This window comes from Larimichthys crocea, unplaced genomic scaffold (assembly GCF_000972845.2).
Source record: "Larimichthys crocea isolate SSNF unplaced genomic scaffold, L_crocea_2.0 scaffold269, whole genome shotgun sequence".
Classification (NCBI taxonomy): Eukaryota; Metazoa; Chordata; class Actinopteri; family Sciaenidae; genus Larimichthys; species Larimichthys crocea.
The window spans coordinates 879,806-903,285 of NW_020853550.1; the positions used below are offsets into that span (position 1 = coordinate 879,806).

At 40.3% G+C, this 23,480-nt stretch overlaps 1 protein-coding gene across 2 annotated transcripts in view; it reads left to right on the forward strand.

Annotated features, from left to right (window-relative positions):
• The first annotated feature begins 1,484 nt into the window (after window positions 1-1,484).
• Window positions 1,485-23,480, forward strand: part of phf2 (PHD finger protein 2) — a 30,387-nt gene continuing 8,391 nt past the window's right edge. Inside the window, exons 1-14 of one of the 2 annotated variants that reach the window (XM_010744263.3) lie at window positions 1,485-1,879; window positions 12,696-12,781; window positions 13,002-13,116; window positions 13,439-13,599; window positions 14,745-14,886; window positions 14,982-15,168; window positions 15,375-15,537; window positions 16,582-16,669; window positions 17,013-17,119; window positions 19,273-19,364; window positions 19,445-19,534; window positions 20,299-20,652; window positions 20,837-20,953; window positions 23,160-23,275. In XM_010744263.3, coding sequence (XP_010742565.1) covers window positions 1,782-1,879; window positions 12,696-12,781; window positions 13,002-13,116; window positions 13,439-13,599; window positions 14,745-14,886; window positions 14,982-15,168; window positions 15,375-15,537; window positions 16,582-16,669; window positions 17,013-17,119; window positions 19,273-19,364; window positions 19,445-19,534; window positions 20,299-20,652; window positions 20,837-20,953; window positions 23,160-23,275 — 1,916 coding nt within the window. In that variant the 5' untranslated portion in view covers window positions 1,485-1,781. The remainder of the gene's footprint in view (window positions 1,880-12,695; window positions 12,782-13,001; window positions 13,117-13,438; window positions 13,600-14,744; window positions 14,887-14,981; window positions 15,169-15,374; window positions 15,538-16,581; window positions 16,670-17,012; window positions 17,120-19,272; window positions 19,365-19,444; window positions 19,535-20,298; window positions 20,653-20,836; window positions 20,954-23,159; window positions 23,276-23,480) is intronic. The other variant, XM_010744262.3, reaches the window with a different exon arrangement.

The following is a 23,480-nucleotide window of genomic DNA, read 5'->3' on the forward strand; positions in this document are numbered from 1 at the left end:
ATTTATCATAGTTACATTGTTTAGACCTTTAACAGGCCCATCTACTGTCTTATTTCAGAGCTTTCATCTCGTCTTCATCAGCTGATGGAGTTTGATCGGTGATCAGATCATTTGGGGGGGATGTAAGAAATTGGCTGTGTTGTAATACACTGATATTAAAATACTTGTATGTTATACACATTGTGTAATTAATTCAGGTCCTCTTGAATCATTTTCATATCTTTCTGTTCTGGCTTTGTGGTTCATGCTCCAGTGTAGTAGGATGTGTAATGCTGGTTGTCAGTGTTACAGCTGAGTTACCAAAAAAAAAAAAAAAAGACAAAACCTCACCTGTCATCAATACAACAATCAGAACAGTTTATACATAAACATTGTCACATTCTGACAGGCAGCTTTAATACTGCCCCAATTCCTCAAAGTGCTCACAGAGTTTGTGACTAATCAGATGTCAGATTGTTTCTTCTTTATTGTTGTGCAAAATAATCTGTCATTGAACTCTTCTTAGTTCTTAGTAATGATGAAAACATTTCTGAATGTGACTGTGAAACCAGAAATGTGATGATCATTTTCCATACAGTGTCATTCTTAAACACAACAGTTGCCAGGATCAGAAATACTCCAGATTCCCTCAGCAGAACCAGAGAAATGTTGGACTGGACACTGAATGATCTGTGTACAAACACCACACCTTTATTTATGAAATCATATTTTTTTGTAGGTTCATGTAAATGTTTTTATTTACACTGCCATTATATTTTTGTTTCGTTTATTTTATTTATGTTGCCTACTACAGTATTTTTTCAAAAAAATATTTTGCCTAAAATCAGCTTTAATACAACATTTAAAACGTGTAGAGTGAGACAGGAATGTCCAAATATTAAAATATATTTAGTAATAATATTATTATAATATATATATATATATATTATGCTTAAGACACGCACACACACATATATGTATGTGTATATTGTTATATATATACATTGTTACATATATATTGTTATATAATAAGAATATATCTGTGTGTGTATGTGTATATATATATATGTATATGATAGTGTGATTATTTATATAATATTAAATATTATTTTATTTGAATTTCTTACATATTTATTGCGTATATGTATTTTTATATTTATACATAATATATTTCTAAATGTTTAGTAATCATATAATAGCTAAATATAAAATAAAAAAAACATGTGTCTCCTCTGTATTTTCTGTCCTTATATTTGTATCTACGATCGAACAATAAGCCGTGTCATAGCGCTAATAAAGACTTTTATTTTGGTGAACGTGTTGATGGCGCCTATGGAACAGAAAATAAAAATAAAAAATAAAAATAATAAACCCTTGGTGGTGTCTGCTCCGGTGATTCATCCGGACGTCTCATTCATCTGATTTGAGCTCCGCTGATTTAAAGCAGCTCCCTGACGTAACTTTCGCATTTATTTATTTATTTGTTTGTTTCGCAACGACATCGAGGCTACATTTTCTTCTGGCTCCTAATATGACCGCCTCGGTGCCGTACAGTCACCAGGGGGCATGCACATAGTAATAATAATAATAATGCATTTGAGGAAAGCCTGCTACGACGAGCCTCCACCGTTTGTTCCACCACACGGCCGTGGTGTGATGGAGATGTGCGCTTAGGTTCATGTGTCCGGCGGGTCTGCCCCTGGCTTTTTTTCTGGGGAAGATCATATTGGATCATATTGTTTGCAGGACGTTGTTCCTCCTGCAGCCCCCCCAGTCTATCCCGACGTAGTTGTGAATTGAACATGGCGACTGTACCAGTATATTGCATCTGCAGATTACCTTACGACGTGACCCAGTTTATGATCGAGTGCGATGCTTGCAAGGACTGGTTCCACGGCAGGTAAGAGCACATTTGTTCACCGTGGTGTTTTTGTGGCGCTTTGCATTTGTGGGAAACAAACAAAAATGGCGAGGTCTCGGTGCGTTTGACAGCTTTGTGGCTCTCGGTCGCCCGTCTACATCTGAAGAGAGGCCGCTTGGAGAAGAAGAAGAAGGCGGAGTTAAATATAGCCGACCGGGGTTGTGACATTTTTTCGCGAATAACACTAAACAGATTTCCCTTATAAAAAGTTCCGCGGGTTTATCGAGTGATTTCTGTGCGGGCTTCGTCTATTAATTGCACTTAAATGGCTGTTTAACATCCCCGCATAGCCCCAAACTAACGCGCTGTAATGAGCTGAGCGGGCGGGCGGCAGGCTGAGGCAGCGGGGGAAGCCTCGGCAGACTGGCTGCTCATTTCTCCCTCCTCTTTGCCTGCCTTCGTAGCCGCTCTCGGCTCGATATTTCGCCCTGTAATGTCTGTAAATGTCCTTACATTACGGCACCGTTCTGCTAGCTTTCACCGACTGCTTTATATTACAGAGCACGGTGGAAAATCACGACCCGAGTCTGAGCTCAGCCCCGCACAGCCTTCCTGCCAGCAGGCAGCAGCTATGGCTGACAATAGCCCGTACTGGATGCCCTTACAGCTTCAGCGGGGGGATATAATAACATTATCAGCGTTCACCGAGCTGCTTTGTCGGTACCGTGGGCTGTAGCTAATGGCTATTCTGTTTGTCTGCGATTAAAAACGGGAGGCGTGCGTATCGTCCGCCGCCGCTCCTCATCACTTTCCCCGCCGTACATAAGCTGTAATGATCTCGGCCAAATCCCTGTTATCACCGCGCTATATTTCCCTCCGTTGTTGGAGTTGTTCCTCGCACTCGCCTTTGTGTTTGGCGTGTTTCTCACTGTTAGGCTGCACTCTGAATATGCTTTTTTTGGGGTGGGGGGTGATAACACATCGTTTGTTAATCGTGTTTCGTTTTGGTGAACAAGCCCTTCAGAGAGCGATGAACAGTATTTACGCGCCTGAACGTTAACCCTTTAATGCTCCCCCGTGGCTGCCGCTGTCGCTGTATGTATGTAGCTGTTGTCACATCATGATATAGCGGTGAATTAAATGCTGGGGATAAGCCATGACCTCCAGTCACGCATCAGCTTAAAGCCAAACAAGCAGTATAATGACAAAATGCCATTTTTCCCCTCCAGAAACACATAAAACATACACCTCTTCATATTTACATGGCTCACTGCAGCCTGATGCTGCTTACTACCTCATATATGAAATTCTCTGAGTTAAAGCTTTATGGCCCTGAAACTGTATTTTGTTAACACTAAGTGTGTTACAATGGATTTCCCATACTTATTATTGTAACCAATTGTTCAGGGCTGGAGCTGGACCTCCATTAGGGGATAAATAAGGTCATTTAAATCAAATTACACGTTTCAAACCCATAGTTTCAACAGATCGCAAGGTAAAGGTGTGGCGTGGTAGGAAACGTGATATTTAATAATCTAGATAGCTGGTTAATAAATTTCTTTTATTTTATGCACCTACATGACATGATGTTCTTAGAGGAGCTGGATCTGTCGTTAATGGTGTGTTTTGCTTCTTTAATTACACATATTAAAAAAAAAGACAATATACAAATGGTAGGGAACGTGAAGGAGAAATGCCTGGAAAACCCCCCCAGGGCCTTGAGAAGTAATAATGATGAACAGTGTCACTCTATGATGGCAACATGAACAAAGTGTAAAGCGGTGAACCAACAATTGAATCCAGTGTGATACTCCTCAGCTCACTTATCTTCACATATATTAATACTCGGTTGTAATGAGATGCGGTACGTCTGCCTTGGAGGTGGAAGAGGCTCACACTTTACACTGCTATCTAGTATGTAGTACACATTCATGTGGGAAGAGAAGGTAATAATTAGTAATTATATTGTCAAGCTATAAGAAGTACCAAGTGGATAGTTTGTGGTGATATCGGAGTATGCTGGCTGTAAGGATGTGTTGTAACACTGGGGACAGCACAGGTATGTAGTCGTTAGCATGGAGCTCTGTTAATTCAATGACTGGTACTAGTTTGTCTTTGTGTCCAGGACTGGTCTGCAGCGTGTTTAACTCCATCAAAACTGAAAAACAACACTCTCCTTCAACTTGTAGGCCTACTTAGAGCCAAGAGTCATCTTGTTTTCATCCGCCTTTTGGTCATGACAGTGTTCATGAGGCGAGGGCTTTTCAGTTATTGTGCCCAGCTGTTGTTGATCAGGAAATAGTTCAAACACGAACTGCTCCCAAAACCACAATGTCTTGTTTTTACTGTACGGTTCTGTTTCATGCCATGTTCTCCAACATGCACTCAAGTCAGTAATGAAGTTCTTGAATTTCTAAAGCTACTTTCTTCAATATTTCACAAAAAAAATCACTCTTATTTGACCATATTCACGTGGCGGACATTTTCATCTGATTTTACACTCAGGGTGGGAAGCTCCCTCGGATGTACTGCGTTGTTCTACGTTGCAAATTGTATCAACATACATAATCTGAACAAATGTTACCATTTCACAGACGGTAGATAAACCTGGAGGGCCATATTTCAAGTTAAAACACGTTTGATAGCTACTGTTAGACAACAGCTAACGTTAGCCTTCCATCATTTCTTAGAAATGTTTCATAGTGTTACATGATAGAGATGTGACGGGATGTGACCCCCGTAACGTTACGTGACATCTCGCTTACAGGAAAACATTTTCCTCTGTAATGCTCATACAGATTACAGCCAGCATGAAAGTGTGTTCCAAACACGTTAGCGGAGTTAGAGTGATTTATCGTATTGTGTCAAACGGTAATTTTGTCCAGGAAGTGGTTAAATGTTAACGTTAGCAGTTATCAAACAGTAACTACTAGGTCAATCAAATATATTGTGGTTTCCTCCTTTTATCTAATTAATTTGCTTTAATGTCTCTAAATGTACTGCAGGGTTCAGTCTCACTCAGAAACATCACAGTAACGTGGTTACATAGTTCATTTTGCTCTGTCCTCTAAAATGTTTCACTCTGTACATTTTGGTAAGAGTTCTTTAATTAGCAAAACAAATAAGAGATTATTATCATTAGTAGGGATGTAACGATACACTCAACTCACGACTCAATACGGTTCACGATTTTTTGTTACCGTAAGTCACGAGACTTGATGTCTGATGTTGAACAAATTAATCACCAACTAGTGACTTTTTTTAAGATAACGTAATCTATTTCTAATCTATTCCTACTTTTCTCGCAATCGCGAAGAATTGCGACTAATTTTTTCTGTCAACCGGTGCAAATCGTCACGCTTTTGTACCGATTTTTAATCGTGTCTCGATGCATTGTTACATCCCTAATCATTAGCTATAACAACTTAATGATATTATTGTATGTCAAGACATGGTGAAAAAATGAACATTGCAGCTGCACATCTATCTATCTATCCAGCCTTTAGGTCTCATCATCTGCCTTGGCATCTTTCTCCAAATTTGACATTGTTCCTCTGATGCCTGTAACAGTAACTATGACTCTAAAATACAATGATGACACATTGTAGTGCTTGAGACCATCGACGGCCTAAAGCTTCCAACACTGGAGCTAGGCTAATTACGCTACAATATTTCATCTCATCAGACTCAAATGCGTGAAATAATGTGTCATTGCTTGATATCACAACCATAATGTCGTTATGTTGCATCTATGCCCCTTAAAATTCAGGATTGGTTTGACTGGTGTCTTGTTTGTGAGTTACACACAGGTGTGTGTCACACCTCGCCGTATGTTCCCTCTTAAAGTAAGTAGCTGTAGTTGCCAACACTAGTATGCAGTATTCATTACACTGCACCTTCACTGATGCCAGTACATATTGCAGCTTGATATTGATAACTATATAATAAATATAATTATCTGGTAGCTCTTTAGAATTTGGCAAATTCATTGCCAGCAACCATCACAAACCTGATTTTTTTACAGGTCAGCAGTCTGCTTCAGATCAGTCACTCCTTCTTTAGGTGGCTGTAGTTGTTGTCAGGGAGGTAACCACTGAGTGTCAGGAGTCAAAGGAGGTCTTACCTCTGACTTACACAGTTGTCTTACTTCAATATTGAACTTGTCCTGCAGCAGCTTTCTGTTGTTGATATTGTTAGAAACAGTCAATTAGTTGACATTACATTCAAGTCTGAAAGTACACTTTTGTACTTTATATATAATATACTTTGGTGGTGTTTGCTGGTAAATGTTTATCTCCAGAGCTCTGCTTTACCTGCTGTGCATACAGTCTGTGTATTAAGTAAACATATGAGTGTCTTATATAAGCCTATACCCAGTCATAAAACAACAGGCCATACAATTAATGACAATTATTTAACTGCACAGAGAAAATAATTGTAGCTGTGTAGTTTTAATTCTAACAAACAAATCACTGTTTATCTTTGTTAAAAGTTATGTATGTTATCTTTTGTAGTGCAGCATTTTCTTTGTGTGATTACTGCCCCCTGTGGCTGATCGAGGAAAACACCGACTGCAGCCATGGTCGGCTTTGTACCAGCCCTAGAAACGCAGTCGCACAGTTGACCACACTTGGTGCTGGGCAGGTAGTGCACAGTGAGTTTATCAGGGCAGGAGGTTGATGAGAGCAGTAACATTGAGCCAAACAGTCAATACAATCAAAACAATGAGCTAAAAGAGGCTAAAGGGGTAGTTTCTGTAGAACTGCAGAGTTAGATGAACAGTAATGTGCACAGTAGACAGGTGTGTTGTCAGGGTGTTGAGTCACCAGGCATAAAATAAGCCTAAGTTAACACTTCCTGCAGCTGCTTCACAATAAAAGCCTTCTGGTGTTTTACTGGAGAAAGAAACTTCAGGAAGTGCTGAGTGTGCGATAGCAGGACATTAAGACTTCAATGCAGCTCTGATAGTGCAGAGCTGATCGGACGACCAACAGTAACTGCTCATTTACACAGCGGCTACAACACTGCTGAAAGCTGAACATTTGCACCGTCTGTAGTTACTCACATCATCTCCGATCAGAACCAGTCAGTCCAGCTTGATGTCGACTGGGTTCAGGTAACGCTGTCACAGTTTGGCCTCGGTGGGGACTTCCTAACAATCTTAACACATTCAGAAAATGTTTCTTCTAGATTGACACACAAGCTAATATGAACATGTAAACCACAGCAGTCTGCACATGAAGAGCAGTGGGTTTAGTTCAGTTTCCACTTGTAAGGTAATAGCCATCATCAAAGTTTTTGTCTCCATGCATCCAAAAGTTTCTAATACAAGTTTAAAACAGTTTTTAATACAAACGAGACCAATAAACTCCCAGGCTACTATAAAAAACAACTAAAACTAAAGTAACGAGCCATAATCACATCATTACTTCTATAATATTAAGCTTCAGTCAATAACAGTAGGACTCATAAGCATGCCTCCTGTAGAAGCAGATTGGTGTCAGAGAGAAAACAGGAGCTTGACTTTTCACCTGTTGACGATGATGTAACACCTTTGACTGGACACACTGCATCTGAACCCCCTATAAACAGAGACCTGTGTTCATTTTATCTTATTATAACTTGATTGATTATATCAAAGATTATCGTGGTACATCTTTGCACTGCAGGCCCCACTTGGGCCTTGTCCTATTTCATTCCAGATGTAATACAGATATATTCAGTGAGGCCTGATATCTACCTTCTCCCACTGTACCAGCCATTCTTTGTCATTTCTCTACCTCACTGCAGTGCGTGACTCACCTCTATGGACTTTCCTGACGACTAGATGCTGGAGACGCACAGATGCACATTCACATACATACACACAGTACTTATGAGGGAACATTTGGCTCAAACACTGAGCTAAAAAGTGTATAAATTGTTTGCACTGCTGCATGTAATACACAGTTATAGCACCAATTCCTTCCTTAAACACGAGGGCAGAGATCTCTGTACCTTTGCCTGGTTGCAGAAGTACTTATGAATTTGTCTTGACTTGACTTAAAGTCCAAAAAGCCTGACTGTCTCAACAGCTTAGCTTTCACCACGCTGACATCACTCTGTTCTGGCACCTACTGTATTAAAATGGTGTTAACAGTCATGGTCCAATGGTAGTTCTATTGGCTTTGGTTTTCTGTTTCTGGCACAGCGATACATTGGAGCTGAATCAGATTTCATTGGTTGTACTCACGTCGTTGTGTTGATTTCCATAGGATGTACAGACTATAACTACCTCTGTTCATTCTTTTAGCTTAGTAAGTAACACGCTTCAGTTGTAGTGATTGGGGGGATGTTTACATGCCATGTCAGACATCACAGGTCGATTAAGAACAGAACAGTTGAGTATTGTCTGATTATTGATCCTGTCCTCGTATTGACAGACAGACGTGTCTCTGTGTTGTTTTAAGTCATTCCTGACATACCTGATTGATTTGATGTTTCTTTGTTCCATGTCATGGACATCACCTGGTGACAGTTTATACATGGGCTTTTGCTAACGAACCAACCAGCTAGTTACCAGCTAGAGCTACTAGCTGACTGTCCTCTAAAGAGGCTACATGACTAATTTTATAAACAGCATGAGGTTATTCACTCTAAAATAACATGACTGCACATGTAATGCATCACACCCATAAAACATGTATTTTTAATAAAAACCATGCACCAGTGCTAACTGTGCTTGTCACGGTGGGCTGCCGGAGCTGTGATCACACTGTAGAGACTCCGCGACATGGGTCCAAGCCACATTATGTTTTAGTTGTTATCAGCCACGAGCATCCATTTCATTTGAGTTCACAGGCTGTGTGAGCGTAAACACGCCGCATGCTCTGTGTGTTTATACACACTCAACTAGTGTGTAGTGTGTGCATGCGGGACACAGTCATTGTTTGGGCTTGTGTCAGTGTTATTATAGTGACCATGCTGCAACGTGCACACGTATGGGGTTGTAGCTTTGAGTAATGCAAGCTCTGCAAATCCAAAACCGTTCTGCTGTAACCCCGTTTCTATGTGCGTTACTCTAAATCAAGAGTTTGATGAGATGCTCATGTGTTAAATAATCCTTTATTGTTATTTGATTTGGTATCTGTGATTCGTTGGCAGCACGTACAGACAGAGGAAGAGGTGCTGGTAATGAAGGCCCAGTAGACAGTGATAGTAGTAGTAGTATCCTCGGCTACAGTGTCACATTGTATTGTCTTCCAGTCCAGATGCTGTTTCAGAGCAGTACTGTTTTTCACTCAGACACCACAATGCAGGGAATAATTTCACTTTTAAATATATGTTTAGAGCTCAGAAGCTCAGTCTTGATCTTGGGGAACAACACATGTGATCATTTCAACTGCATCTCACTGTCTTCATCAGTAAATGGAATGTGTTGTTGGATCAGGACATAAAACAGGGAGGAACTGCTTAAAGAGTCCAGAAATTCCACAAAGCTGCCTTCTCTTTGCTTAATCCAGCCAAGTATTCACTAGTAACTGCACCATGTTAGAATCAAATGTAGCCTGACCTTTAGCCAATACTGAGCCACATATAAGTCAGTGAATGTGTCAAAGGGCTCTTCTGCCATTGGTAAAGTTGGAGGACTTGAGAGAGACAGACTTTTTAAAAGAATGATAAAGTGAAGTCATGTTGTGAGGATCCTACACTGCCCATAATGCATCTCACCAGTGTTTTCAAGAGACCACACTGTCTGGCTCTCTTTATGTGTGATGTGATGTATGTCTGATGGAGCAGCACTAACAGGTGTAGGTGTTTAGACATTTTAAAAAAAGTCCACCAGATACAAGATGTTCTGTAACAACCACTGCCTCTCAGTGTGTCCACCCTCAGTTTCCTGTCGTACTGCATGTGTACTTTGACCACAATTCAACATTGCAATGTAACAACGTAATTTTTAATCTCTGTCCAGTTTAGGCAGAGAAAGCCAAGAGCGTCACTGCGTCGATGCACATCTGTAGAATGGAGATCTGTCCGTCTGTCATATTCAACAAGGCGCGCAGGCAAGAGGTGTCCATCATCTGACATCACTGATGCAGGAAGGAGAAAACTACAGAATGGATAACAATGACGCCTAAACATCTGAGAACTAATGTGAGATACATGGAAACATGGTGAATAGATTTTTGCAGTGAGGTTAGCTTAATCACTGCAGTGAGTGTGCGGAGGCCCCGGGTCTAGTTTGGACTGTGTCACAAACTGTTTTTACTTCCAATTTGTTCAAACTTGACAGCTCTACAGTGAATTGTATTTACACTAGGCCAGTGATTATTTACATTATCTATACGTCTGCTTTTTCTCCATGAATTAATTAGTGAAAAAGTGTTAAATGGTGTTTGTTTACTGTCATAGAGGATGAAAGAAAGAAGAACTATTCACATTTGAGGAGGCTGAAGATACGAAACAGTGGTCAAGAGTGTTTGACAGACCCTATAAATGTAAATCTTTAAAAACATTAGTGGCATGACAGTGACAAACATACATTTAATATATTATGACATAGAACGTGGAAGTACAGACACTCATGGTATGACACTCTCTGCAGTCGTGCTCACTCCGCACAGGGGAAGGTAAAGGTCAAAGGCAGTTTGAGAAGCGTTCAAGGACGACGCTGCACTGAAAGACCTCAGATGTGGTTTAGACCTGGTCCAGGTTTAAAAATAAATCCTATAATCCTACACTCATAAAATCAGTTGTGAAACCAACAGAGCAACAATGCAGAGGAGTGAGAGTCGGGGTAACCTGATTCTGTGATGTGTGTTCAAACCCGCTGTACCACAACGTCACGGTAGTCAGGAGGAGACGTTCAGAACTGACCTCAGACCTGTGTCTAAGCCGTGTATAAGCAACCATGTGTCATCTCAGTTTAACATGAAGTTGCTCCACTAAAAGTCCAACACACCATGATACTGAGCACAGTCTTAATAATAATAATTCTTTGCTTGCACAACAAGCTGCCAGCCAAAGCGTCTAAACATCTGTTTCCCTCCAAGCCGCCGAGTTATGGATCTCATGAACAGGCATTTCCACTACGTCCACGCACCCACACACTCTTGTATTTGCCTTCAGTGAAAGCGAGTAGGCGGTGTAGTAAAGCTGTGGAGTTGACAGGGAGGGGGGAAAAAAAGCGGAAAGCTTCTGGGGAAACTCCCAGTTGATTTGAGTTTGGGAGCAGCGGCTCCAAACGGGAGGAATCCGCCTGTGCAAAAGAGCGTGACAGCTGCTGTTTGACACAGAGAAGAGCTGTTTGTGTTTTTATCTGCGTCTACAACACTGCTGTCATCAGGCTCTAGCCTTTCTGTGTTAGTCATGCCTCCCGCGTGCCCTTAAAATTCTTGAAAGTTTGTGAATTTGAGGGGAGGGGGAAATAAGAAAAATGGCCTTGAATGTTTTCCAAATAGATACGGGTCACTGAAAGTGCTTGAATTTCTATGTTTTGTGCAAGAATAGTAAATAACTTTGTTCTGTGTCTCAGACTGTACCATGTTAGGTTCTTGAATCTGATGGAATTGGGCCTGGAAAAGTCCTTGAATTGTTAAAGGTATTGGAATCCTGGTTATTACAACAAAATACTTTCTCTTTTCGATGACACAAACAAACGCGTACGCTGTCACGTGTTGCCGGGATCATTACAAGAAAGACACAAAGCTCCTGGTGCTAATGCAACCAACTCTTCCTTTCACAGCTGCCGCGCTGTAAAGTACAGAGCTGAAATATAGAACGCTTCTCTGCATATACAGTGTGTAGAGAGGTATTTATAGCCTACAGTCTGATGTACGTATCGCGCTGTTCTCCACTGTCCTGTACCTTTGTCCTGCGCTGTGCTGTGCTGTATGTCAGAGCCCCGTGTCCTCTTTGTAAAGGACTGTTTCACTGCTTTTTTACTACAAATCACAAACACTGAAAGTCGCTTCTTCTTTGTGACGACTGCTGGTTCCTGTTCACGTCACTGCAGTATAAAAAAAGAATCTTTCAGTAACAGTTCAGGTCAGACTTTTCACATACATTTACGATCACAGTTCAAGCAATCCGTTGACAGATGAGCTGTTCTGACGATGAATCCTCTGGCTCTGTCTTTGGTTCTGTTCGTCTGTCCATCAAAAGGATTTGAGAAAAACTGCAATCCGTTCTCATGAGTGAGCCAAGGAAGAATCCAGTAAAGTTTGGAGTGGCTCCAAATCTCACCTTCGTTAACGTCGTGAGATCAGTCACTTTTAATTCAGACGTAATAACAGCTGTGCCTACATATTAGAATATCATAGCTTTATGGATATCTCATATTATATTTAGTGCATAACAGCAACAGAACAGAACAACTTTTTTTTTTTTTTTGAGCAGATTATTTCCTGTAAATGTTTCAACAGAGGAAGTTTTCCTGGAACTTTCTATATTCTGATTTGTTTTTGAACAGTCATACATTACTAATAATCAGCGTTTTCTTCTCCCCGACACTTGACCATTGTTGTATTTCTGTGTTCAGGTCTTCACTGTCAGATTTATTTAGGTTTATATTTTTAATAATTATATAAACGTAAACATAATGAATAACTACTGCATTTAGTTCTAACGAAACTGGATGAAAAGCTGAGATATAACTCTAGAACAACAGAAAAAAATCAAGAAGGCCTTGTAACCCTCCTTGAAACCTTGGCGACCCATAGTCAGGGTCAGTGTCATAGAACAACATATATGTATGTATGGGTGCGTTTGACCAAAATAAAAGAATCCATGATGATGTCACCACGTACAGATAGAAGCCTATCACGCGTCTCCATGCTCTGAAACATTAAAGATGTTTTTGGTGTCGTTTCAGCTGTGTGGAGGTGGATGAAGATGACGCTCCAGATATCGACATATATCACTGTCCAAACTGCGAGAAGACCCACGGCAAATCCACATGTGAGTACCACCCACCCCAGTACTCAGGGGGTCTGTGCGCACTGCTGCTGGCTGAAATGTTACTTCTCTTAACAAAGAAAAAGTGGAAGTGTGTTTGTGATGTGAGCTTCTCACTTCTTCTCAGTGCTCTGTCACAAGATCAGATAAAAACAGATCAGAACATGGATAATTTTCTGCTGCATTCATGATGACAGTGTTTTTTTCTGTTTCTCTTCTCCAGTGAAAAAGAAAAAGAACTGGAGCAAGCATGACACGGGGCAAAGCACAGATATCAAAGCTGTTCAGAACGGCAGTCAGGTTTTCATAAAGGAGCTCCGCAGCAGGACGTTTCCCAGGTAAAGACAGCTCAGACACGTCGTCCTCATTACTGAACTGCACGTCTACAGCACAGGTGGAATAACGTGAGATGAAGTGACAATCACATTTAATGACTTTAATCAGAATGAATTGAAGTGATTCCTCGTATTGATTAGGTCAGTATCATCCTGTCAATGTGTCAATGATGCCACTAGGGGGCAGTGTCTTGTTACTTTCCATCATGTCCTTCCTCGTCGCTGCCACACTCCTCACATCTTGTTTAATCAGCTCAGTTTGTGAAAAGCTTTTGAAACGCTTCACACACACTCCACTCACTCTGCATGTGTGTGTGGCTTCCAGCGCTGACGATGTGGTGGTGAAGCTGGGTGGCAGTCAGCTGTCCATGGATTACCTGGAGGAGAACGGCTTCAATGAGCCAATCCTGGTTCTGAAGAAAGAAGGCCTGGGCGTGACCATGCCCGCCCCCACCTTCTACATCAGTGATGTGGAGAACTACGTCGGTAAGATGCCGCCATTGATGCCGCTGCTGTTAATATTAGCACTGTTCCTACTTCTAGAACAGAATTACTGTTACTGCAGTACTGTACTGATTATTACTGTATTACTACAGCTACTTATATACTATAACAACTATTACTGCTGTAAGACTCTGAGATCAGCTGCTGCTCATAACACTGATATTAATAATAAATATGGTACTGCTTTCAATAATAACACATCAGTTCTAACAATACTACCACTGTTGTTACTAATTACTGATACTGTCTCTTATTCTACTATTACTACTATAATTACTTCTACTACTGCTACTATTAAAATGATATAATTATATATATTTATATGCGGCTTCACTCCTCCCAGAGTCCAGTTCTTTAGTGACTGCTTGCTCATAGGCGTGAATGTGAGATTGTCCAGCCGTCCTGCAAAATCAATGAATAATATACGTATATATGTATATTTAATTACTTAAGTACAGCAACATACAACCCTTTATTATTATAATTATTATTATTATTATTATCATCATCATCATCATCATCATCATTATTATTATTATTATTATTATTATTATTATTATTATTATCATCATCATCATCATCATTATTGTCATTATTATTATTATTAATATTATTATCACTGCTGTACTCGAAGTATTGTCGGTACAATTAGTACATGTATAATACTTAATACTACTGCTTCTAATGTTACTGTACTAATATGACTATCAGAATAAGATTATCTTCATTCACAAAGCAGATCAAAGCTTCAAAATAAAAGCATGAGTGATAGAAGAGGGGACAACTAAAGTTATAACATATCCCCATATAAAGTGTCCTGTTAATTAATACTGTAATTACTCTTAACGTGTTAAAGCTGGTGCAGCTCACTTCCCACTTTAAAACAATCACCAGATAAAACATGTACGATACTGTTGTCTTTTCAACAGGGGGCGCCCCTCTCCTGTGTTTCCCGTGTGCACTGGTGCTCACTGATGAGATCACTTGTTACATATCAACAGCATACTGCTCCAGACATATTGTGTAAACCAGTTTCCTGTTTAAAGAAAATGTTTAGCTTGTAGGCGGTTAGTTTTTTCCTGCAGCTTGTTTCAGTGTGTCTTCTGTGTCCTCTGTTATTGTCTTAGGCCCCGACGTCGGCGTGGACGTTGTCGACGTCACCAAACAGACTGACAGCAAGATGAAGCTCAAAGAGTTTGTTGATTATTACTACAGCACAAACAGAAAGAAAGTGTTAAACGTCATCAACCTGGAGTTCTCTGACACAAGGTACGCGGTGTACTTGAATTTATGAGATGTGGCTCATAAAAGATGCCAGTCTGGAAAACTGCTGGTACTAATTTCTGTCTGTTTTTCTGGGACAGGATGAACAGTATAGTGGAGAGTCCACAGATTGTGCGGCGGTTGTCTTGGGTAGAAAACTACTGGCCCGATGACGCTCTGCTCGGGAAGCCAAAAGTCACCAAATACTGTCTCATCTGTGTCAAAGACAGCTACACAGACTTCCACATCGAGTGTGGTGGCGCCTCCGTCTGGTACCACGTCCTAAAGGTCTGTCACACTCATGGTTAGAGCAGTATGTGTGTTGAATTGAATTGAATTGAATTGAATTGAATTCTGTAACAAAATTAGGTACGAGACGGTCAGTGTCTGCCTCTGATGTGCTCTTCTTTTATTTTGAAATGATTCCTCCGGAGGAAATGTGGAACACATTCAGTCTGAACGGCAGAAAATGTGATTTGTGTTTGTGTTTGCAGGGAGAAAAGATCTTCTTCCTCATCAAACCAACCTCTGCCAACCTGTCGCTGTACGAGCGCTGGAGATCATCGTCCAATCACAGCGAAATGTTCTTTGCTGACCAGGTGGACAAGTGTTACAAGTGTACTCTGAAGCAAGGGCAGACTCTGTTCATCCCATCAGGTCAGCGCTGTGCTCAGGGCATGAATACAGCTGACTGTGATTTAGAAGGAGCACGTAATAACATAAATGATCCTGATACTGAGGGATAACGTCGTCAAATGACAGCGTTCTGTCTTCAAACTCTGCTACCCACTGGACTGGAGTTCTAACAACATGTTGTGTTAGAGTCTAAAGACACCACATGAGATGGAGAACACATCTCAAACATTTCCAATTCATTTTATATAATGTTTAGTGCTGAAAAATTAGCTGATTCTTCAGGTTTGATAACTGAAAAATGATTGAAGTCATTTTTTTATAGCAGACTCTGCGGCTCTATAAAATAAATTTCTTTGGGTTTGTCGGACAGGACAGTCAATTTAAAGACGACACTGTGGACTTCTCAAGAAAAATGAATTCATTGAAAAAAGCCAGAAGAAAACACTGAAGCACTCTTAAACAATTAAAGTGGCTTGTTTTGGATTGTACCAAGGTTGACCAAGGTTTGATGCTGAAACAAATGACTTTTTAGATAAACTAAATTCATTGTCCATGCCGTGACACCTCAAACACACTCTGACTGACTATGGGAGTCACTCCCAGATTATTTTTAATAGAAAAAGTATTGACTCATTTAAAATGTTTTATTTTTTACTAAACTCGACAGAAATTAAGAAATTAAAATACTCTAACAGTAACAAAAACACAGTTTTTTTGTAGGTGCTGTATTTGAATTTTTCCACCGAACAAAATGTAAATAAAGGTTAATTTCTTTTTTATTTTACATTTAGAGAAATGGATCAAATCTTTTGTCACATCATTTTATATTTGTTATACATTCATTTTATCTGGAAAATGAATTGAGAAATTGTTAATGGATCAAATAACTTTTTTTTTGTTAACCCAGTACTACATTAGGTTGTTGTACTGCTCATTGAGTTACAGAAACTTAAAATAATGTTATTAAAGTGTTAAAAAAAAAGGATAGCAGTATAAAATTATAAATATAATTTATAATAAGAAACAATAGATGAATGAGTATGTTTGTTGTATTTGTTTCCTCAGGTTGGATCAATGCAATACTGACTCCGGTCGACTGCCTGGCGTTCTCTGGACACTTTGTCCACAACCTGAGTGTGGAGATGCAGATGAGGTTTGCACACCTGTCTTCTTACAGCCTCTGTGCTGCCTGCTCGTCATTGTGTCTGACAGCTTATTTTTGGTTTTAATTGCTGTGATCCTCAATGCCTCCTGCAGACAGTCACATCCTAATTTGAAGGGATTTACTGTGACTTGAAGACTTTGGACCTTGGCTGATCTCACACAGTAGTTTCCACTGGGTCCTCATTTAGGACTTAGCTCCAAATTCCATCCAAATTCCATGTGTTTATGAATTCTCCACATTTGGAAAGATCTTGTGACTTGCACAGTTTGTTGCAGTAAACCTGTTGGTGATGCAGGACGATGTTCAGCTCAAACATCTCTCTCTCTCTCAGAGCGTATGAAATCGAGAAGCGGCTAAAGGTCAAAACTCTCACCCCCTTCCCCAACTTCGAGACGGCGTGCTGGTATGTGGGGCGACATCTCCTCGAGCGGTTCAAAGGTAAACTCTTGAATCAGTTTGATGTATTTATAGATTTTTTTTTTTGCTCTAATGTGTGGTATTTGAATGTAAACTTACATCCTCATTTTACTCGCCATTTCTCCAGAAGAATGCACGAAGGCAGAGAAAACACAAACACTGTCAGAGAAGGCTTTTTTTTCCGAGCCGCTCGTCCCGCTGTATGGCTGCGTGTCTGCTGCACAGATGAGGAGCTGGATGCTCTAATATTATTTCAGTCATTAAATCGGTGAATCGCCGAGTTCACAGATGATTAGCTTCAAAAGGTTTGGCCCAGCTAGAATCACTTGCTCCATTACAAGCCTGTGTTTAAACTCCCCTCAGCTGGCTTGGGCCAATTGTTTATGTTTCCACCATTTTCTATGTGTGTGTGTTGTGTGTGTGTGGAGCACACTACTTCTAACCCACAAGGCCTCTCCATTAATATACCATTATTCTTTTTAACTTCAAGGTCACCTCTTTCAGTGCAGGAAAAAGACTCACTTCACTGCTGCTGGTATTTTGCCTTGATGTTATTAATAATTTCCTGTTTTGGTTGTAAATCCACTTCAGTTGATAGAGCTACTTAGATGTTCCGATGGCGCTTTTCTGCCATTAAAGTGAAATTAAAGAGGATGTCCACATTAAGAGTGTATTTGCATATTTTCACATAAATCAGGGCCGCACTTTCATCCGGACTGGAGAGTCTTTGCCAAGAGTTAGAACTAAACAGTCAAGTGTCTGACAGGACAGGATGAGTGAGTGACCCTAACCCTCCACCGTTTGACTTTTTTCTACATATAGAATGTAAATATTGTCTCATATCTACAGTCAGCATTTAGCATCTCATTGACCAATGAAAAAATGTTTTGTTCCATCATGTATGGACAGATACAGTGTGGACAGATAGAAGGAGGAGAGCTTTGGATAAATCACATTTTGAGTTTGGATTCAAGGATCTCTCTAAACAAAGTCAGACTGATGCACACGCATCAGTGTCAGATGGACATTGACCTGGACTATGCCGAATTTATCGTCGCTCAATCTTAAACAGTGAAATAGCTTTGATTAGGCCAACGTGCCCCGTGGAAACATGAAGGACAGCCTCCATGTTGATAGATGATAAACAGAAAAATTGAGGCTCAGAACAATCTGCATGTCATTAGAACCGCTTATAAAAACGTGCATCTCCACTTTTACTCACAGTCCACATAAATATTCATTTCTGGTGCTTAATGTGTCTCACAACAGTTTAGGTTGAGTTTTTTTCATCCTTATCAAAAACAGTGATGATATGCTAGTATGCTGACAGTACATAAAGATATGTTATAGGTCATGTCGAAACACCAGTACATAGTTTGTCACACATTGACACCTGCTCAGTGTATGTTTATCACAATTAATAAAAAATAAAATATATTAATGTAACTTGTTTATGTATAAATGTATTTTATTTAGTTAGTTTGAACATATACATATTTACATAACATATACCAACATATACCACACAACATAATACAGAAACTGGGGACAGTAAAGAAGGTCAGGATGTCAGACGTGTGTTTTCCAGTTTCAGGCAGCCGTTGGTTTCCATTTATTTTGTACAGTAGAAAAATCCAAGATGAGACTCTTCATCGTGTTGTTAGGCAGACTAAGAGCAGGTTGAGATAAGACGTCTGCACTGCTTTACCTCATGAACATATTGTAAGTTTGACACTTATATATACAGAGTATACTGATATATAGAGTTTATAATGTGAATGTGAGAGTAGATTTGATTTCAAACATTAAAAATGATATTCATGCGTAAAAAAACAACATGAATAACTTTCAGAAGTGTAATAGTTGTCTCTACGTTAATCCTCTTTTTATATACTCAATCTGTTGGGTTGTTTTGGGGCTCAGCTCTGGTTCATGTTGCTAACAGGACAGTTTGAATAAACACCCTGTTGACAGAATCCCTGTCCCACTCACTGATGAGTGCGATAACTTGACGTTGTGTCTCTTTTATAAGATTACAGACTGAAGTGTCAGCTCATCGGTTCTTGTGTTTGTGAGAGGCTTACGCAGTTACATCGTGTAAATCTCTGCTGCGAACGCTTGTTTAAAAGTCACAATTCATTCAATGATAACATTTGCATTTTTTTTTTCTGCAGGTTTACATAAAGCAAATAAGCAACCCGCCCCATACCTGATTCATGGTGCCAAAATCATCAATGGAGCCTTCAGAACTTGGACTAAAAAACAGGTATGGACACATAAGTGGAGGTGAACCAGCCGTCCATCTAAGATGTGAAGAGGAATGACATGTTAGTTTTTTCTCAACAGGCCCTCTTGGAACATGAAGATGAGCTTCCAGAGAACATGAAACCATCGCAGCTTATTAAGGATCTTGCAAAAGAAATCAGACTGTCAGAGGTGTGTTGATTTTATTTCACCATAAACATAATATGATGATGATATGTTATGTTTTACACTTTGGTAAGCATGACGGTTTTCATGAAGATGTTTGGGTGTGATCTGAGAGTCTATGTCCAAAGACGTCTCAATCACTGCTGTTTAGACTGCAATAAAATCCACTTTGGATTCTCAGGATCCCCAGATGACTTCTGTTGTAGCACCAAAGTCAAGTCAAAGCCTTTTCCTGATATTGGTTCAAGAAACATCGCAAAGAAATTGTCGGTCAGCCATAAAAGTTCAACTTTGCAAACAGCCAAACATCGACAAGGTCAACAACAGCAGACACAGCAGCAGCTAATATTACTGACTAGTCCAGCAGCAGTCAGCCCACCTCGGTGTCTGTCTTTCAGCCTTTTATTTCACCAAGCTCTCACCAACCACTAAAAGTCAGTCCCACATTTACTCTTGTCCAGGCGCTTCTTGCTTGATCACTCTCTCCACGTGTCTTCTTAGCTTCTTCTGTCCATGTCCCTTACGTCTGTTCGCCTCTGCCATTATGTACATAGAGGCTCCTGTTCTGGCACAACACCAGCTCAGCTCGCTGTCAGCATTAGCTCGTGTCCATTAGCCCAGGCCTGAAAACCTCCTCTTCTTCTTCCTGTTGCTCTGAGCTCACAGCCTGGCTAACAAACTGGGCTAACATTAACTAACAGCAGTCAGAAAAGTACACATAAATCCAACACCTTACTGCTCACTTCACAATCCTCTGCTTTTTTTTCTAGAATGCAACAAAAGCCATCAAGAGTGAGCCCAGCATTAAGATACCAGTGGAGGAACCACCATCCACCCACTCCGAGCCTGAAGATCCCGTTTCCCCGGCCCATGTCCCCTCGCCCAGCAGAGAGAAAGCCAGAAAGAAAGCTCCCAAGCCTCCCAAGCCTCCCAAGCCTCCGAAACCCCCAAAGATGCCCAAGGCCCCCAAACCTCCAAAGGTCCCGAAGGTCAAGGAAGGAGGGAAGAAGAAAGCGAAGAAAGCTAAAGAGTCGTCGCCGCCTCCTAAACCCTCCAGCTTCGCCGCGCTGGAGTCCCATGCAAAAGACATCTTGAGTAAAATGGACCAGCCGAAAAAGACGAAGGTGAGCAGACGGTGTTTTTGTTGTGAGCTGATTATTTGCATGCTTAGTTTTTGGCATCCCTGCTTGTCAAATTAAACCGTATACGCAGAATGGCAAAAGCACGCACAATTACTCTTGGATGATTTATTTTGTTTAGAATTGTCATTATTTCAGTCATCATTTAATTATTGTTCAAATTTTACAGGCTGTCAAGAACGTCCTGAGTATGTCAGAGAAGGAAATATCAAAGCAGAACAACGTGGAGAAGTTTGAAATCCGAGAGCAGAACAAAAACAAGACTGAGGCGAAATGGAAGTATAAGGTAAGAATACGTCAGCTGACAAGTTTGGAAATTTTAAACTAATGCCTGTTTGTTCAAGGCCAAAGCAAATAATATCACGATCCTCTCAGAATTCAAATAAACTGAAGGCTGTGCGTCTTTTAGAGAGGAAGACTCAAGCAGTTGTAAAGGTCGTGAAGAGCCAAGCGGCTGAAACAGAAACAAAAATGCGGCATCGTCCAAAAAGTGATTTGCACACTTCACTTCAAAGCAATCAGCAAAAATAATGATGTGGCCTAAGTCGCACATTTGAGGCCTGCAGCTCATCAGAGCTGCTCCAGAAACATCCACCCTCCCACAGTTTACCTAATGGAATGCCGCCACGTTCATATCCACTGCGTTCCATCTAAGTATTTACATATGCCCTCATCTTTTAGAAAAAATAAAAAAGTTTGTTGTATCATTACTGCTGAACAACAGGGGGAGGCTTCCATGGAGCAAAAGTGTAATTTTGTTGAGCGGAAGACATTGGAGGGCTTTAGTTTCATGGAAAATTCAATGCCAAACTGCTGTGGAATGTTTGCAGTCCCTCCAAGGATCTCCATCCAACTGCTCCTTCACATCAGGCCAAACATTTGCAGATGGAGCAGAGACCCTGATAGATGTTTCCCAAGGTCACCGGAGACCACATCTTCACTTGTGATCACGGCCGATTCACGTTAAAAGTTCACAGCTCCTCTGTGTTGTGCGCACACCAATTAGGTCCACGCTGTCCATTCAAAATAACGCGCTTTAGACAAACGCGAGATGTCAGTTTCAGGTTACGCCGCGTCGTCACATGCCTTTAATTTAGGAGTCCAAATTGTTGAGGAGGAGTGAATATTTGAAAATGTATATTCTTGGATTTCAGTTAATTACACAGTCTGCTCGAGTGGTGATTTCTATGGCAGCCGTTTTGCATTCCTCTTAGTAGATTTGGTTAAAGTGAATAAGATCTGCTTCGATTAACATCACGATGATTTCAGTCTTTTTAACTGTGTTTTTTGATTTGCTCCGTTCCACCATTGTACCGATGAGCGAATGTGGTTTTAAAAAAAGTTGTAATTAGGCAAGTGGTGATAATAGTTTTTTAAGTTACAGTCATTTGATTTTCAGTCAAACAACAGACGTTAAAATCCGAACTGGATCCGCTAACTCGATATGTAACATCTGAAAATGCGCGTGCTTAGATTTCAGTTAATTGCAGAATCCCTTTGATGACAGCTGAGAGTGTTTTTCTGTGTTCATTGCAAACAGCCAACACTGTCAAACAAGAAGGAAATGTGAAGAATTGTATCATGATTATTTATTATGATGTAATTCAAGCAGATTCTCAAGCTGCTGTTGGTTAAACTTGCGTGGTTTGCAAAAGGTAATAAAATTGGAGATTCATAGACAGATGAGTTGTTGTGTCATAGATAATGACTTCACAGTTCTGTATTGTCACAGACAGTACTTTGTACAGTGTTATTTTACTGGAAAGTGAATTAGTATGAAAATGTAAAAGACATAAAAATACAACATATGTCAGATACATGAAATATCAGCCTGTAAATCTTGGAGAAAAAAAAGAACTATAACTATTAAATGAACATAAATGAACATGTGCTGTGGGCAGCATGCAGTGTTAACATTAAAGCTGCAATAATTTATTCATTTATTTACTGCCACAACTTTGACATATCAACACCATATACAATTCCTGTAGTTCAACTGCCTGTATACAGCTGAAGTAGAGGCAGAGCAACATCAGCACTTCTCTGGAGTCCAGTTTGTCAAATAAAAGTTCATCACTCGCTCTCCTTTCAGCTTTGTTTTGGTCTCCACCAACCCTTGAGAATAAAAGAAGTCCGCTTTTTCAGCTGCTGAACGTGTCTCTGTGTGATCACCAGCTACCCTCTAACTTTGTCTGTTGGTGCTTTGAGTGAGTTTATTAGAAGTTTGAATGAGCTTTCCCTCTCTGCGGCTGGAAATGAGGGCGATGACGGCTGGGTCTGACAGCTGGAAAACCAAAACAAAGAGCTGAAAGAGCATTTAGGGCTCAGCAGAGCTGAGGAGGCCTCAGCATTACACTTAGTCATTTAAGGCATTTTTAATATAAAAGTATTGCACCTTTAAATGTATTTTTAAACTTAATCAGTTTTTTGAACATGATGGTGAGTTCTTTTGCTCGTGTTCTCGTGACATGATTTCCTTTTTCGCTCCACAGAACAGTAAACCAGATTCCCTGCTGAAAATGGAGGAGGAGTGCAAATTTGACAGAACACCGCTGTCAGGCAATAAAGACAAATTCAGCTTTACTATGTCTCACAAGAAAATGCTCGGGTATGTACGGAATGGCCGTGATTGCCATATAAACGTTTCATGAAAGGTCTTTGGAGAGGAGAGCATGTTAACCTTCTCATGTGGTGTATTACGATGATTATAGAGCTATGCGGCTATCAGCACCAGATCCATTAGAGCTAATTCAAGGACTTCTCACTGTGAGTGCCTGGCTGAGCCTCGTATCACTCCCTTATTGTCCTGTGGT